This window comes from Lynx canadensis, chromosome B2 (genome assembly GCF_007474595.2).
Source record: "Lynx canadensis isolate LIC74 chromosome B2, mLynCan4.pri.v2, whole genome shotgun sequence".
NCBI classification, from domain to species: Eukaryota; Metazoa; Chordata; class Mammalia; order Carnivora; family Felidae; genus Lynx; species Lynx canadensis.
In genome coordinates this window covers 90,180,391-90,192,802 of record NC_044307.1, presented here as the reverse complement: position 1 = coordinate 90,192,802, position 12,412 = coordinate 90,180,391, and the positions used below count along the sequence as shown (strand labels likewise).

The 12,412-nt window shown below is 37.1% G+C and overlaps 1 protein-coding gene across 5 annotated transcripts in view; it reads left to right on the top strand.

The window, feature by feature from the left end:
- USP45 (ubiquitin specific peptidase 45) overlaps nucleotides 1-12,412 on the top strand; it is a 74,062-nt gene that overhangs the window by 55,358 nt on the left and 6,292 nt on the right. For 3 of the 5 annotated variants that reach the window (XR_004343645.1, XM_032593226.1, XM_030316020.2), the window contains exons 10-14: nucleotides 4,305-4,386; nucleotides 6,783-6,874; nucleotides 8,372-8,428; nucleotides 8,892-9,035; nucleotides 11,538-12,198. Coding sequence is in view for 4 of the 5 variants with exons in the window: in XM_032593226.1 (XP_032449117.1) it covers nucleotides 4,305-4,386; nucleotides 6,783-6,874; nucleotides 8,372-8,428; nucleotides 8,892-9,035; nucleotides 11,538-12,198 (1,036 nt within the window). In the remaining variant the exon portion in view is untranslated. Of the gene's footprint in view, nucleotides 1-4,304; nucleotides 4,387-6,782; nucleotides 6,875-8,371; nucleotides 8,429-8,891; nucleotides 9,036-11,537; nucleotides 12,199-12,412 lie in introns of those variants that run through there. The other 2 variants (XM_032593227.1, XM_032593228.1) reach the window with 2 other exon arrangements.

The window sequence follows — 12,412 nt, the reverse complement described above, 5'->3', positions numbered from 1 at the left end:
GCTTCTTCACTTGCTTGAATTTGAGCTATCACCAAATTAATGCTATTACGTTTTTATTCTCAAAGATATACCACTAATACATTATTGGCTAGGACTATTTTAAAGGCAGAATATCTCCGCTGACTTAAACTATGAGTGTTTTGCATTCTTATTTTTGAAAGACGTTTATGGTGGAGATTTGAAATGGTTGAACCTTGACATTGCTAATTGATTATTGTGCTGCAGTTGTTAGCAGTGCCCTGGCCAAAGTCTTTTTTTAATCCTAAGTGGTTCAAAGCACAACTTTTAACAATGAGAGGCTGTAAATGGACCTAAACCCATTTGTTTTATTCAACTTGATGAATTACTTATTAACTCCTTTAACAGTTTAGAGAATATAAATTTGTGGCTAAGATACAATAAAAAGCAAATGTCTAATTATTTAAAAGTTAATAATGTAAACAACCTCATTGTTTTTATTTTTTAAGAGTTTGATGTTAGAGCTTACATTTTAGAAAATGGTAAAGGCTCATTAAATCATATTGAAAGTCATATTTGAATTACTAAAATATTGAAATTATAAAATAAATTTATAGACATAATTTGAGTTAGCTTTATCTTTGCTAGCTAGAGAGGCTTTTTAATTTTTTTTTTTTAACATTTATTTATTTTTGAGACAGAGAGAGACAGAGCATGAACAGGGGAGGGTCAGAGAGAGGGAGACACAGAATCTGAAACAGGCTCCAGGCTCTGAGCTGTCAGCACAGAGCCTGACGTGGGGCTCGAACTCACGGACCGCGAGATCATGACCTGAGCTGAAGTCAGCCACTTAACCGACTGAGCCACCCAGGCGCCCCTAGAGAGGCTTTTTATAGGTGAACATGGTATTTATTGAAATTTATTTAAGTCCATCCTCCTGAGAATGGAATTCACACAATTTGCTTATTTTAGTTCAAAAAATTCTTTTTTGAAGGTATAAAAGTCAACGTTAGCTCAGATAATATCTGAATTACATCAATTTTCAAATGTATTGAGTCTGGATTGGAGCTTATCTCAATATTTATAGCTTCTGGGACACATGTTTTCTTTTGTTTTTCTTCATGGGTATTTCAAGACAGTATGATGTATGGATTGCTGTATGTTTACTTTTATTCCCTACTTTGTATATATTTAAGTTTTTGAATCTTGCATCAACTTTTAAAATATACTTGAAGAGAATACAAAATTCTCTTCACAGGCCAGTTAATAAACAAAACTCAGTTTCACAATAATTTGGGGAAGGTGTTAAAAGCTTACCATGAAATGTATCCTACATACAGAAGAATGTACACAGATGTATATACAGTTTAAAACATAATTGAAAGAAAATTCATTTACCATTAGCACTCCTCCTCACCACCACACCCAGAGTTTTAAAAACCAGAATGTTTTTTAGTACCATAGAAGCTACCTGTTCCTTGTTTTCAAACATGGCTTCCTCATCAGAGGTAACCACTTTTTTTACTTTTATGGTAATCATTTCACTGCCTTTTCTTATAATTTTGACAGCTACCTATGTACGCTTGAACAACAGATAGCTTAGCGCTGCATAACTGGGCAGCAAGCACAAACCTATTGCCATTATTGGATGAAGGCTGCCAAAAGAAGTGGGATTATAGAGAGATAGAGTTTGGAACTTAGTTTGACTTTGGCTTCCCAGAATTTCTAAGAGCTCTTTCTGGGGAAGTCAATGGGCAAGATCATGAATGTATTCTGAGCCACACTTGTCAAAGTCAAAGCAACTGGCAGAGATATAGGAGAGACCAGGTGCTAGATGTCTTCCAGAAAGGTTAGAGGCTGCTCTGTATTTTCTGTGTCTGAGTTCGTCATGGCCCACCTCTTTGCTCTCAGGAATAGGTCAGAGCAGAACAACTCTGGGGGTAGTGTGTATCCTCTGCTGATCCACAGAACAGCACGGGGTGGAGAATAAGGACATTCGCAGCTCATTCCCCATGTATTCTGTTCTCAGACTTGAAGCATGGTGCAATAGCCGAGGGGATCTTGATGTTGACAATATGTCTGTCTTCCTAAGTCTCGTGGCTTCTGTTTGGATTTGTTGTCTTCCACACTTGATGTATAAGCATAATTCTAGAATTCTGTCTAACCGTGCTCCTGTGAATTCTCTTGCCTCTCTTGTTTGTTTATTTATTTTGGGTGAGAGAGAGAGAGAGAGTGAGTGCAAGCGGGGTAGAATGGCAGAGAGAGAATCCCAGTCTCAGAGCCATCAGCACGGAGCCTGTCATGGGGCTCCATCCTACAAACAGTAAGATAATGATGTGAGCCAAAATCACGAGTCTGCCGCTTAACCAACTGAGTCCCCCAGGCACCCCTCTCTTGCCTCTCTTATGTGTTGGCCCTGTTGTTGCCTGTGAGGTTTGTTGTCTTTCTTGTTTATGCTCTTGTTTGGTGGTGGTGTGTGTGTGTTTTTCTCCTTTTTTTTTTAAGTTTATTTATTTACTTTGAGACAGAGACTGAGAGAGTGAGCACACAAGCAGGGGAGGGGTGGAGACAGAGGAAGAGAGAATCCCAAGCAGCTTCATGCTGTCAATGTGGAGCCTGATGTGGGGCTCACTAGCACAAACCATGAGATCATGACCTGAGCCGAGGCCAAGAGTTGGACGCTCAACCGACTGTGCCACTCTCCTTTCTGTATTTATTTATTTATTTATTTTTTTTTCAACGTTTTTATTTATTTTTGGGACAGAGAGAGACAGAGCATGAACGGGGGAGGGGCAGAGAGAGGGAGACACAGAATCAGAAACAGGCTCCAGGCTCTGAGCCATCAGCCCAGAGCCTGACGCGGGGCTCGAACTCACGGACCGCGAGATCGTGACCTGGCTGAAGTCGGACGCTTAACCGACTGCGCCACCCAGGCGCCCCTCCTTTCTGTATTTAAAAGGTGTTCAGTTTTTTCCAAATTTGTGAGTTGGCTGCTTAATCCATTTGTTATTCTTTTTAATTGATTTAAGTATTTAAGTCTGTGAATTTTCTTCTGAACAGTGGAAAGTATCTGGATTCTGATATGTAATATTTTTATTCTCTGGTAAGTCTGCAGTTTGAATTTCGTTTCTCTTTGATATAATGATTTTTTAAATAGCAGAATTAGGTATCATTTTCACGCCAGGAAGTCCAGGTCAAACAGTGGCTTCAAATATGAAAACCTATGATTAAGACTTTACTTAAAAAAAAAAAAATCTTCTGAAGGATAATTAACCAGCTTTCCTCTCATCGTACTTTTAATTTTTTTTTTTTAATGTTTAATTTTTTTTTTTTTTTTAATTTTTTTTTTCAACGTTTATTTATTTTTGGGACAGAGAGAGACAGAGCATGAACGGGGGAGGGGCAGAGAGAGAGGGAGACACAGAATTGGAAACAGGCTCCAGGCTCCGAGCCATCAGCCCAGAGCCCGACGCGGGGCTCGAACTCACAGACCGCGAGATCGTGACCTGGCTGAAGTCGGACGCTTAACCGACTGCGCCACCCAGGCGCCCCTAATGTTTAATTATTTTTGAGAGAGAGAAAGAAACAGAGCGTGAGCAGGGGAGGGGCAGAGAGAAAGGGAGACACAGAATCCAAAGCAGGCCCCAGGCTCCGAGCTGTCAGCACAGAGTCCAAGGCAGGGCTCAAACCCACAAACCATGAGATCATGACCTGAGCCGAAGTCGGACACTTAACCACCTGAGCCACTCAGGCGCCCCTCCCCATACTTTTAAAATGTGAATTAGAGAAGATTAAATTCATATGCTGAGTAGGGACATAATTAGCGTAAAAGATAATTTATTAGCTCAAATAAATCTTTATTCTTGGAATCTGGTTTTATTTCATTCTGAGAGTTCTCTGTGACATTGGATCTTTCTTTAAACATACACAGAGATATTGAAACATAAATGTTGCCATTTCCTAAGAGCTGCTAAAGACTTTAATACTAATAATCATTATTGACAACTGAATTCAAATAAAATGATAACTAATCAAGATCTGAGGTAATTTTGCTGTGGAGATTATTTGATGTTCTGGACTTTGCTCATATAGGTATATAAATAAAATAATATACATGAATGAATGTCATAGTGACCAGTTTAATAGCTTCTTATATGTTAAGAGTTTCTTCAATAGATAAGAAATTTCACGTAGTCTCTTTGTTACTTTTGTCCTGATTAAAATGATACATCATTTTAGGTATGGAGTGGTGGAGTGGGAAAAAGAAAGGAAAAGAGGGAAAACTTACTCCTAACCTATAAGAGTATGTTTAAGTATAGATTATTAAATTCTTATTTGTTTTATAGAGAATACAAGCTGGCATCCTAAAAGCATTTAACAACCCAACTACTAAAACTGCTGATGATGATACTAAAAAAAAGGTCAAAGGTATGTCAATTTTTTTACTGTTAAAACTTTCTCCCTGAAGAAAAATTTAAGTTTCTTTTTAGGGGAAAGAGAACTGAGCATTATGTGAAGTAATTCTATAAAGTAGTGGCCTTAAAAGAGAGTGTACTCACTCCAGTGTCTGTGAGATAGTCTAGTGGGTCATAGAAAGAAAATGTTAGAATGCATCCATGTGAACTTTAAAAACTAAAACTAATGATCAGATGTATAGATTGGCACTGATGACCTTATTTGAGGTATCCTAAGGGAGACTTGAAAGGTGGTTGAAAGTAGCAAACTCACTTGGAAGTTCACTTTCATCATATTGTATCATTTTGCAGTTGACCTATGCTTGCATTAAGTGGATTTGTAGATATTACATAGTTTTAACTGGTCAAAATGCATAAGTGTTCCAAAGATTCCTGCAAGGAATCCATTTATTGAAGAGAATACTGACTCAAGCATACAAGTCCACTTTACTTCTAGTGTCGACTCTTCATCAGCCAAAGTATTAGCAAAACCAGTGATTATCTAACCAAAGCTAATCATTTAATTATCAGTATTTAAGTGTGGGCTTATATGTCATGTTACAAGCAATTTGTCCTAACTGTATATTCTGCCTTCAGATATTAACTAATGGTATTATTAAGTCATCATTTTTAGAAGATGTTGAAAAATATTATTTGTATTTTGTTGATTCTCTATTATTCTAACTTCTATTTTTTGTAGTAGTATTTGTACATAGTGCATGTCTATAATTCATAAATATACACACATTGTGATTGTACATGCCCAAACTGTGTGCAGTTAGGGTTCAAGATTTGTTTTTTAATTGAAGTATAGTTGACATACAATGTTACATTAGTTTCACGTGGAACGTTCAAGATTTTTTAACGTGGATTCTCAAGTATGCTTTGGTTTTGTTTGTTTGTTTGTTTGAGATAGTGCCATCTAGTGCATGTTGAGAATAACTGCTCAGTTTTTCTTTCCATTTGTATAATCTTTTCCATTTTCTTTTTTTTTTTTAATTTTTTTTTTTAACATTTATTTATTTTTGAGACAGAGAGAGACAGAGCATGAACAGGGGAGGGGTAGAGAGAGAGGGAGACACAGAATCTGAAACAGGCTCCAGGCTCTGAGCTGTCAGCACAGAGCCCAATGCGGGGCTCGAACTCACGGACCGCGAGATCATGACCTGAGCCGAAGTCGGACGCTTAACCGACCAAGCCACCCAGGCGCCCCTCCATTTTCAATCCCCTGTACAATTTTTTCTTTCTTTCTTTTTTAAATGGTTTTATTTATTTTTGAGAGAAAGAGAGCCCGAGCGGGGTAGGGGTAGAGAGAGGGAGACAGAAGATCTGAAGCAGGCTCTGTGCTGAGAGCAGAGAGCCTGATTGAGGGCTTAGCTCACGAACTATGAGATCATGACCTAAGCTGAAGTCAGACACTTAACTGACGAAGCCACCCAGGTGCCCCCTTTGTACAGTTTTCTTAATGAATCATCTTAGTTTACCATAACTTCTAAATGGTTATCATATTAATAAATGTTTATTGATATATCTAGCTATAAGTTGACTCTGTCATTCAGTGCTTCAAATAATGTTTTAAAATGATTTTAAACGTTTGTATGAAATTTGAAGTTAGACATCCAAAAAGGATAGAAGTTTGAAAGAGGAGTGAGGCTTGTTAATATATTTTTTCATCATGATTAACTATGGAGAGTTTCAAACTTCTATTAAAGTAGAGAGAATAGTATGATGAAACCTCATATACCCATCACCCTCCCTCTTAAACTATATTGAATGTGTGGTATATTATGTTTTATCTATGTTCTCCCAACCCCTGATTATTTTGAAGGAAATCATAGGCATAATTTTCTTTGATTTATGAATATTTCCCAAACGGAATAATTTTATCTTTTTTTATATATAACTGAGCAGTTTATATATATAACAGTTATTAATTGCCGAGGTTAATTCTTTACACTATGCTGTGTTTACTTGTCTACTGTATCGTTTCCATAGTTATGGTCCAGGCGTTTGTAACCCTGAACGCATAATCTTCTTTCTCATCCTCTGTCTACCTCTATGTTAGGCAGAGGCTTTAAAGGGCTTAATGGGAACAGTTGAGGTATGGTATGAACACTGGTTATTGCTTTACTTGTTTTGCCTCAAATTTAACAATAGTTTATTATTTCTTGGAGACTATGATAGTCAAATTTTTCTCTATAGAATTGTAAAGGAGAAAGACATTATAACATCATACAGTAAATATATTACTAATGTGATGCTGGTCATCTGTCTTATTCAGATGTCTTTTGAATCAACAGAAAAAAAAGCATGTTACATTGTTAGGTTGGTGGTTGACATTTTTTGCATTAAAAAGTATTATTTTTGCAGCATATGGAAGAGAAGGTGTGAAAATGAACTTCATAGATCGGATCTTTATTGGTGAATTAACTAGCACAGTCATGTGTGAAGAATGTGCAAATGTAGGTGCTTTGGAATTCACTTCAACATGGAATAGATTACAATCATATAATTTTTATTGTTCTCTTTCACATATAATCATCAGCATTTATTTTTATTTGTGACAGATGACTACATAACAGTTTTTGAAAGTCTTTACAATATATCCTTCACTCCCAGAAAGGAACATAATTTATAATTTTTTTTAAGTGTTATTTTTCCTCTTGATAAACCTGTGAAGTTCTTTTAGCCTGTTTGAATGTCTTGGAACGGGAATGTCTTGGAACGCGTTAGCTACTTGTTTGCATTACAATGAAAGAGAAACTTCTGGGAAGGGAGTAACTATGTTATATAACTGTGCATTACCCTAAACTGTAATTCTAATAGAAATAATGCAATAACGTAACAGGGAGATGTACCACATTTTATTTAAAATTTACATTTATATAACTTGTTGAAGTTTTTTTTAAAGTAAGCGCTCATATTTGAATTTAATGATCATTTTTATTTTGAATGCCATCTGTACTTTAACAACAACTTTAATGTATTCTTTTTTTTTTTTTTTTTTTCAACGTTTATTTATTTTTGGGACAGAGAGAGACAGAGCATGAACGGGGGAGGGGCAGAGAGAGAGGGAGACACAGAATCTGAAACAGGCTCCAGGCTCTGAGCCATCAGCCCAGAGCCCGATGCGGGGCTCGAACTCACGGACCGCGAGATCGTGACCTGGCTGAAGTCGGACGCTTAACCGACTGCGCCACCCAGGCGCCCCAACAACAACTTTAAACACATAAAAGTTTTTATGGGTTTTCAATTACTTGATAACAAATATGTCTGAAAGCATATGGTTTAGAGTATGTTAGGTGTAAACTTTTGTTACATTTTGATCATAAAATAGTTTTCCTGTCTCAGATAATGGGGTACTTTTCTTTTCTCTCTAGTCTTATAAAATCAGTATTATATGTTACATCTCCTTCTAGCCTGTCATATTGAAGCACAGAATTTGTCAACATGATATTACTTACATTTCTAGTATATTCAACATAGAAGTTGATTTCTCTATCACAAACTAGAGAGTGTTTTTAAACAGAATTATCCTAAAAAATCTACAAAATGCAGTCAAGCTCTCTGGCTTTTTTCTTCATGGCTTAATTTTTTTTTCTTTTAAATGTTTGTATTTGATTTGTGTTATGGCACAATTTCACCAAAAATATGTGTATATCTTTAGTTAATCAGTTTTATTAAACACAGTTTACTTTGAAGTTACTTTAAATATTATAGGTTAGTCATATTGGCAATATTATAAAATTCAACTGAATTGCATTTATTGAAGTGTTGGGGTATCTTGTTTTGACTAACAATATGTGCTGCTATGCCCAATTAAATCACAGTTTATTTCAGGGATGTTTTTTAACTTGAAATTATATTGCCTGGGAAGTTTGAGTCTTTAAAGACTTTATAAAACTACATTGTCTGTATTAGAATTCTAACCGAATGTCTCAATATGTTTTCTTTTTAAGATCTCCACAGTGAAAGATCCTTTTATTGATATTTCACTTCCTATAATAGAAGAAAGGGTAAGGAGAAAACAACTTACTAATGAGTCTTTGGTAGAGAGCATGTATTCATTCATATATTTAGACATTTGTTGGGGCACGTGGCTGGCCGTAGGGCATGTGACCCTCGATCTTGGGGTTGTGACTTCAAGCCCCACATTGGTTGTAGAGTTTATTTAAAGATAAAATCTTTAAAAGAAAAAAAAAAGACATTTGTTGAGCATATTATCACATTATCTGAGAGTCATTTTTTATATACAATAATGGAGTTCACATAGTACATTTGATACTAAGGTTTGTGTATTTATGCATGAAATGTGATATATAGTTCTTATTCTCAAAGAATTCAAACCTATATGTTTTATATTTTGAGAATTAATGTTAAGGAAATTATTTCAAATGAGTTAGAAACTTTAAAAAGTAGTTGATATCCAGACTTTATTTGCTAAAGAAGTTTTGTGTTATGTACATGGCATCTATATAGGTTTCAAAACCTGTACTTTTGGGAAGAATGAATAAATGTAGAAGTTTACAGGCAACGGATACTGGTCAGTACAGTGACACTGTTACCATAGAAAATGTTCAGCAACCCAGAGCCACCAAGAACCAGTCTTCATCTAAAGATAAGGTAAGATTATATGCATTTATGAGACATCTGTTTTTTAAAACTTTTCCATAAGAACAGTTTCAAAAATATACAAAAGTAGACAAGATAGTATAATAAACTTCCATGTACCTATTTCCCAGATTCATAGTTCTCAAATCATGGCTAATCATGTCTGCATATATACCACATTCTCACCCTCTCCATCTCCAATTATTTTGAAATAATACCCATATAGTGTATACTTCAATGTATATCTCTAAAAGATGAATACTATCTTGGGGGGGGCGCCTGGGTGCCTCAGTCGGGGAGGCATCTGACTCATGGTTTTGGCTCTGGTCATGATCTCTCAGTTTGTGAGTTTGAGCCCCACATTGGGTTCCATGCTGACAGTGCAGAGCCTGCTTGGGATTCTCTCTCTCCCTTTCTCTTTGCCCCTTCCCTGCTCACTCTCTCTGTATCTGTCTCAAAAATAAATAAATAAACTTAAAAAAACATGAATACTATTTTTAAAGATGTACTTGCAGTACATTATCGTATCTAAAAATATTAGTAATTTCTTAATAGTACCAACATCCAGTCATTATTTAAATGTCTGCAGTTGTCTCATAAAATACTTCATTTTGTTTTTGCTTTTTAAGGTGTGCTTTAATTTAGGATCTAAAAAAATATCTATATATTGCAGTTGATTGCCATCTCTTAATCGCATGTCTCTGAGGTCCCTTTTAATTATAGATTTCCCCCTCCTTTTTTCCCTTGCTTTGCAATATATTTGTGGAAGAAATCGGGTCTTTTTTTTTTCTTTTTTCTTTTTTAGCAGTTTCTCACATTCCCACATTCAATAGTAATTTGTTTTGCTATTGCATTCCCATGGTTTTAACAGGTTCCTCTGTTTCCTTTATTTCCTCTCTAAGGCATTTTTTTTTTTTTTTTAAATTTTTTTTTTTTTTCAACGTTTATTTATTTTTGGGACAGAGAGAGACAGAGCATGAACGGGGGAGGGGCAGAGAGAGAGGGAGACACAGAATCGGAAACAGGCTCCAGGCTCCGAGCCATCAGCCCAGAGCCTGACGCGGGGCTCGAACTCACGGACCGCGAGATCGTGACCTGGCTGAAGTCGGACGCTTAACCGACTGCGCCACCCAGGCGCCCCCTCTCTAAGGCATTTTTATCTAAAGGCCTAATTAGGCTCAAGTTTTATTGTTTATTTGATTTTTGGCAAGAAAAAATTTAACTGGTGGTGTATCCTTCCATCAAGAAGATGAACATATAGGTTGCCTGAGTGGCTCAGTTGGTTAAGCCTCCAACTTCAGCTCAGCTGTCATGATCTCACAGTTCGTGTGTTCAAGCCCTGCATCAGGCCCTGTGCTGACAGCTCAGAGCCTGGAGCCTGCTTTGGATTCTGTGTCTCCCTCTCTCCCTGCCCCTCCACTGCTCACGCTCTCTCTCTCGAAAATGAATAAACAGGGGCGCCTGGGTGGCGCAGTCGGTTAAGCGTCCGACTTCAGCCAGGTCACGATCTCGCGGTCGGTGAGTTCGAGCCCCGCGTCAGGCTCTGGGCTGATGGCTCAGAGCCTGGAGCCTGTTTCCGATTCTGTGTCTCCCTCTCTCTCTGCCCCTCCCCCGTTCATGCTCTGTCTCTCTCTGTCCCAAAAATAAATAAATGTTGAAAAAAAAATGTTAAAAAAAAAAAAAAAAGAAAATGAATAAACATTAAAAAAAATTAAAAAATATATTTAAAAAAAAGAAGATGTACATTATGTTTGAAGTGTAATCTTTGATGTCACCAGTCACCAATCACCATTGTCTAGATCCTCTATTTTACCAGGAACATATCTGGTTGTTGAATTATCTCCTAAAAATTTATTTATTATTACATGCTTTTTATTTATTTTTGAGATAGCGTGAGCAGAGGAGGGACAGAGAGAGGGGGGTTAGAGGATCTGAAGCATGCTCCATGATGACAGTAGAGAGCCCGACATGGGGCTTAAACTCACAAACTACAAGGTCATGACTTGAGCCGAAGTCTTGATGTTTAACTGACTGAGCCACTCAGGCTCCCCTACCTCATAAAAATATAAAGAAATCAATCTAAATTTGCACTTCATTTTTTTTTAAAACTTTTTTTAATGCAATATGATTTGTACTAACTCGGCAAATTGATATATTATCACATTTAGGTTTTTCTGTTAGAAGACTCTTGAAGTGGCAAGACTACAGAGAGTATATACAAAGGTTTATAATAAAAAAGCCTCCCTCACAGCCCTGTTCTACAAAAGTTCTGTTTCTTTCTCCACAGATAAGTAACTGCTATTGTGGGCTTCTTATATAAGGATGCATTTCTAAATTAGAACGATTTGTTATTGTATCTTTTATCGATTGTAGTTCAGGTAGATTTAGGAAATGGATTTCAGAGGTACGAGAAAAAGTATCTGATAATTGCGGAAGGCATAAATAAGACTTACTGGCATTTATTTTCAGTAAGGTCACAAGATTCTTTTCTCTGAAAACACTGTCAACTTACAGAATCAACTAGTTCACGGCAGAAAATGTGTAAGAAAATTACCATCTGGAGAAGATAGAGTGGCCGTCATATGCCGAGAATATGAAAACCCTGGGATGAGTGGAGATTCCTCAGTGTGTGCAGGCGTCGTGAGTACTGAGGCAGCTCTGGCCGAAAGCCCTACTGATGGCAGCGAAAAAGAAGCCAGCCCTTCCGAAAGTAGTGCTGATGCTGACAGTGAGGCTTCAGAATCGGAAAGTACTTCTCAGCAGGCTGTCCTGTTGAGGTCTAGGAGTGGATGCTGTGCGCACAAAAATGGACCCCCTCCCCAGCGGCCACTCACCAAGGAGACTGGCAGTGGTGACGAGGGAGTGGCTGAAGCTATTTCTGAACTGTATTTGAGCAGCACTGTAACTGGAGATAGAGATCTTGACAGAGAAAATAAGCCACCAGATGTTCCAAATAATTTGTGTTCATCACAGGAGAAGCATGTGTTGTCTCCTAGCCCCCAAAAGGCTTTTCTTTCCCTTTCTCAGAGCTATATAACTACTTCTAAAGAATGCTCAGTTCAGTCCTGTCTCTACCAGTTTACATCTATGGAATTACTAATGGGGAATAACAAGCTTCTATGTGAGAATTGTACTGAAAAGAAACAGAAGTACCAAAAGGAAACCATTTCTGCAGGTAAATATTTAGGTTTTTGTTTTTCTTAGTATTCATGGGTTATATGATAGTCAGTGACTATCATCCCAAATAAAGGTGGGTTATAGATCCCAAATAAAGGAAACTAAGAAACTTGTCTCCATACTTAAGTTTCTTGGAGGCGGGGATTCTTTTTCGTAGTCGTACCTCAGCACTGAAGACTGTGACTGGACTTCTAAATAGATTTTTGTTGAAA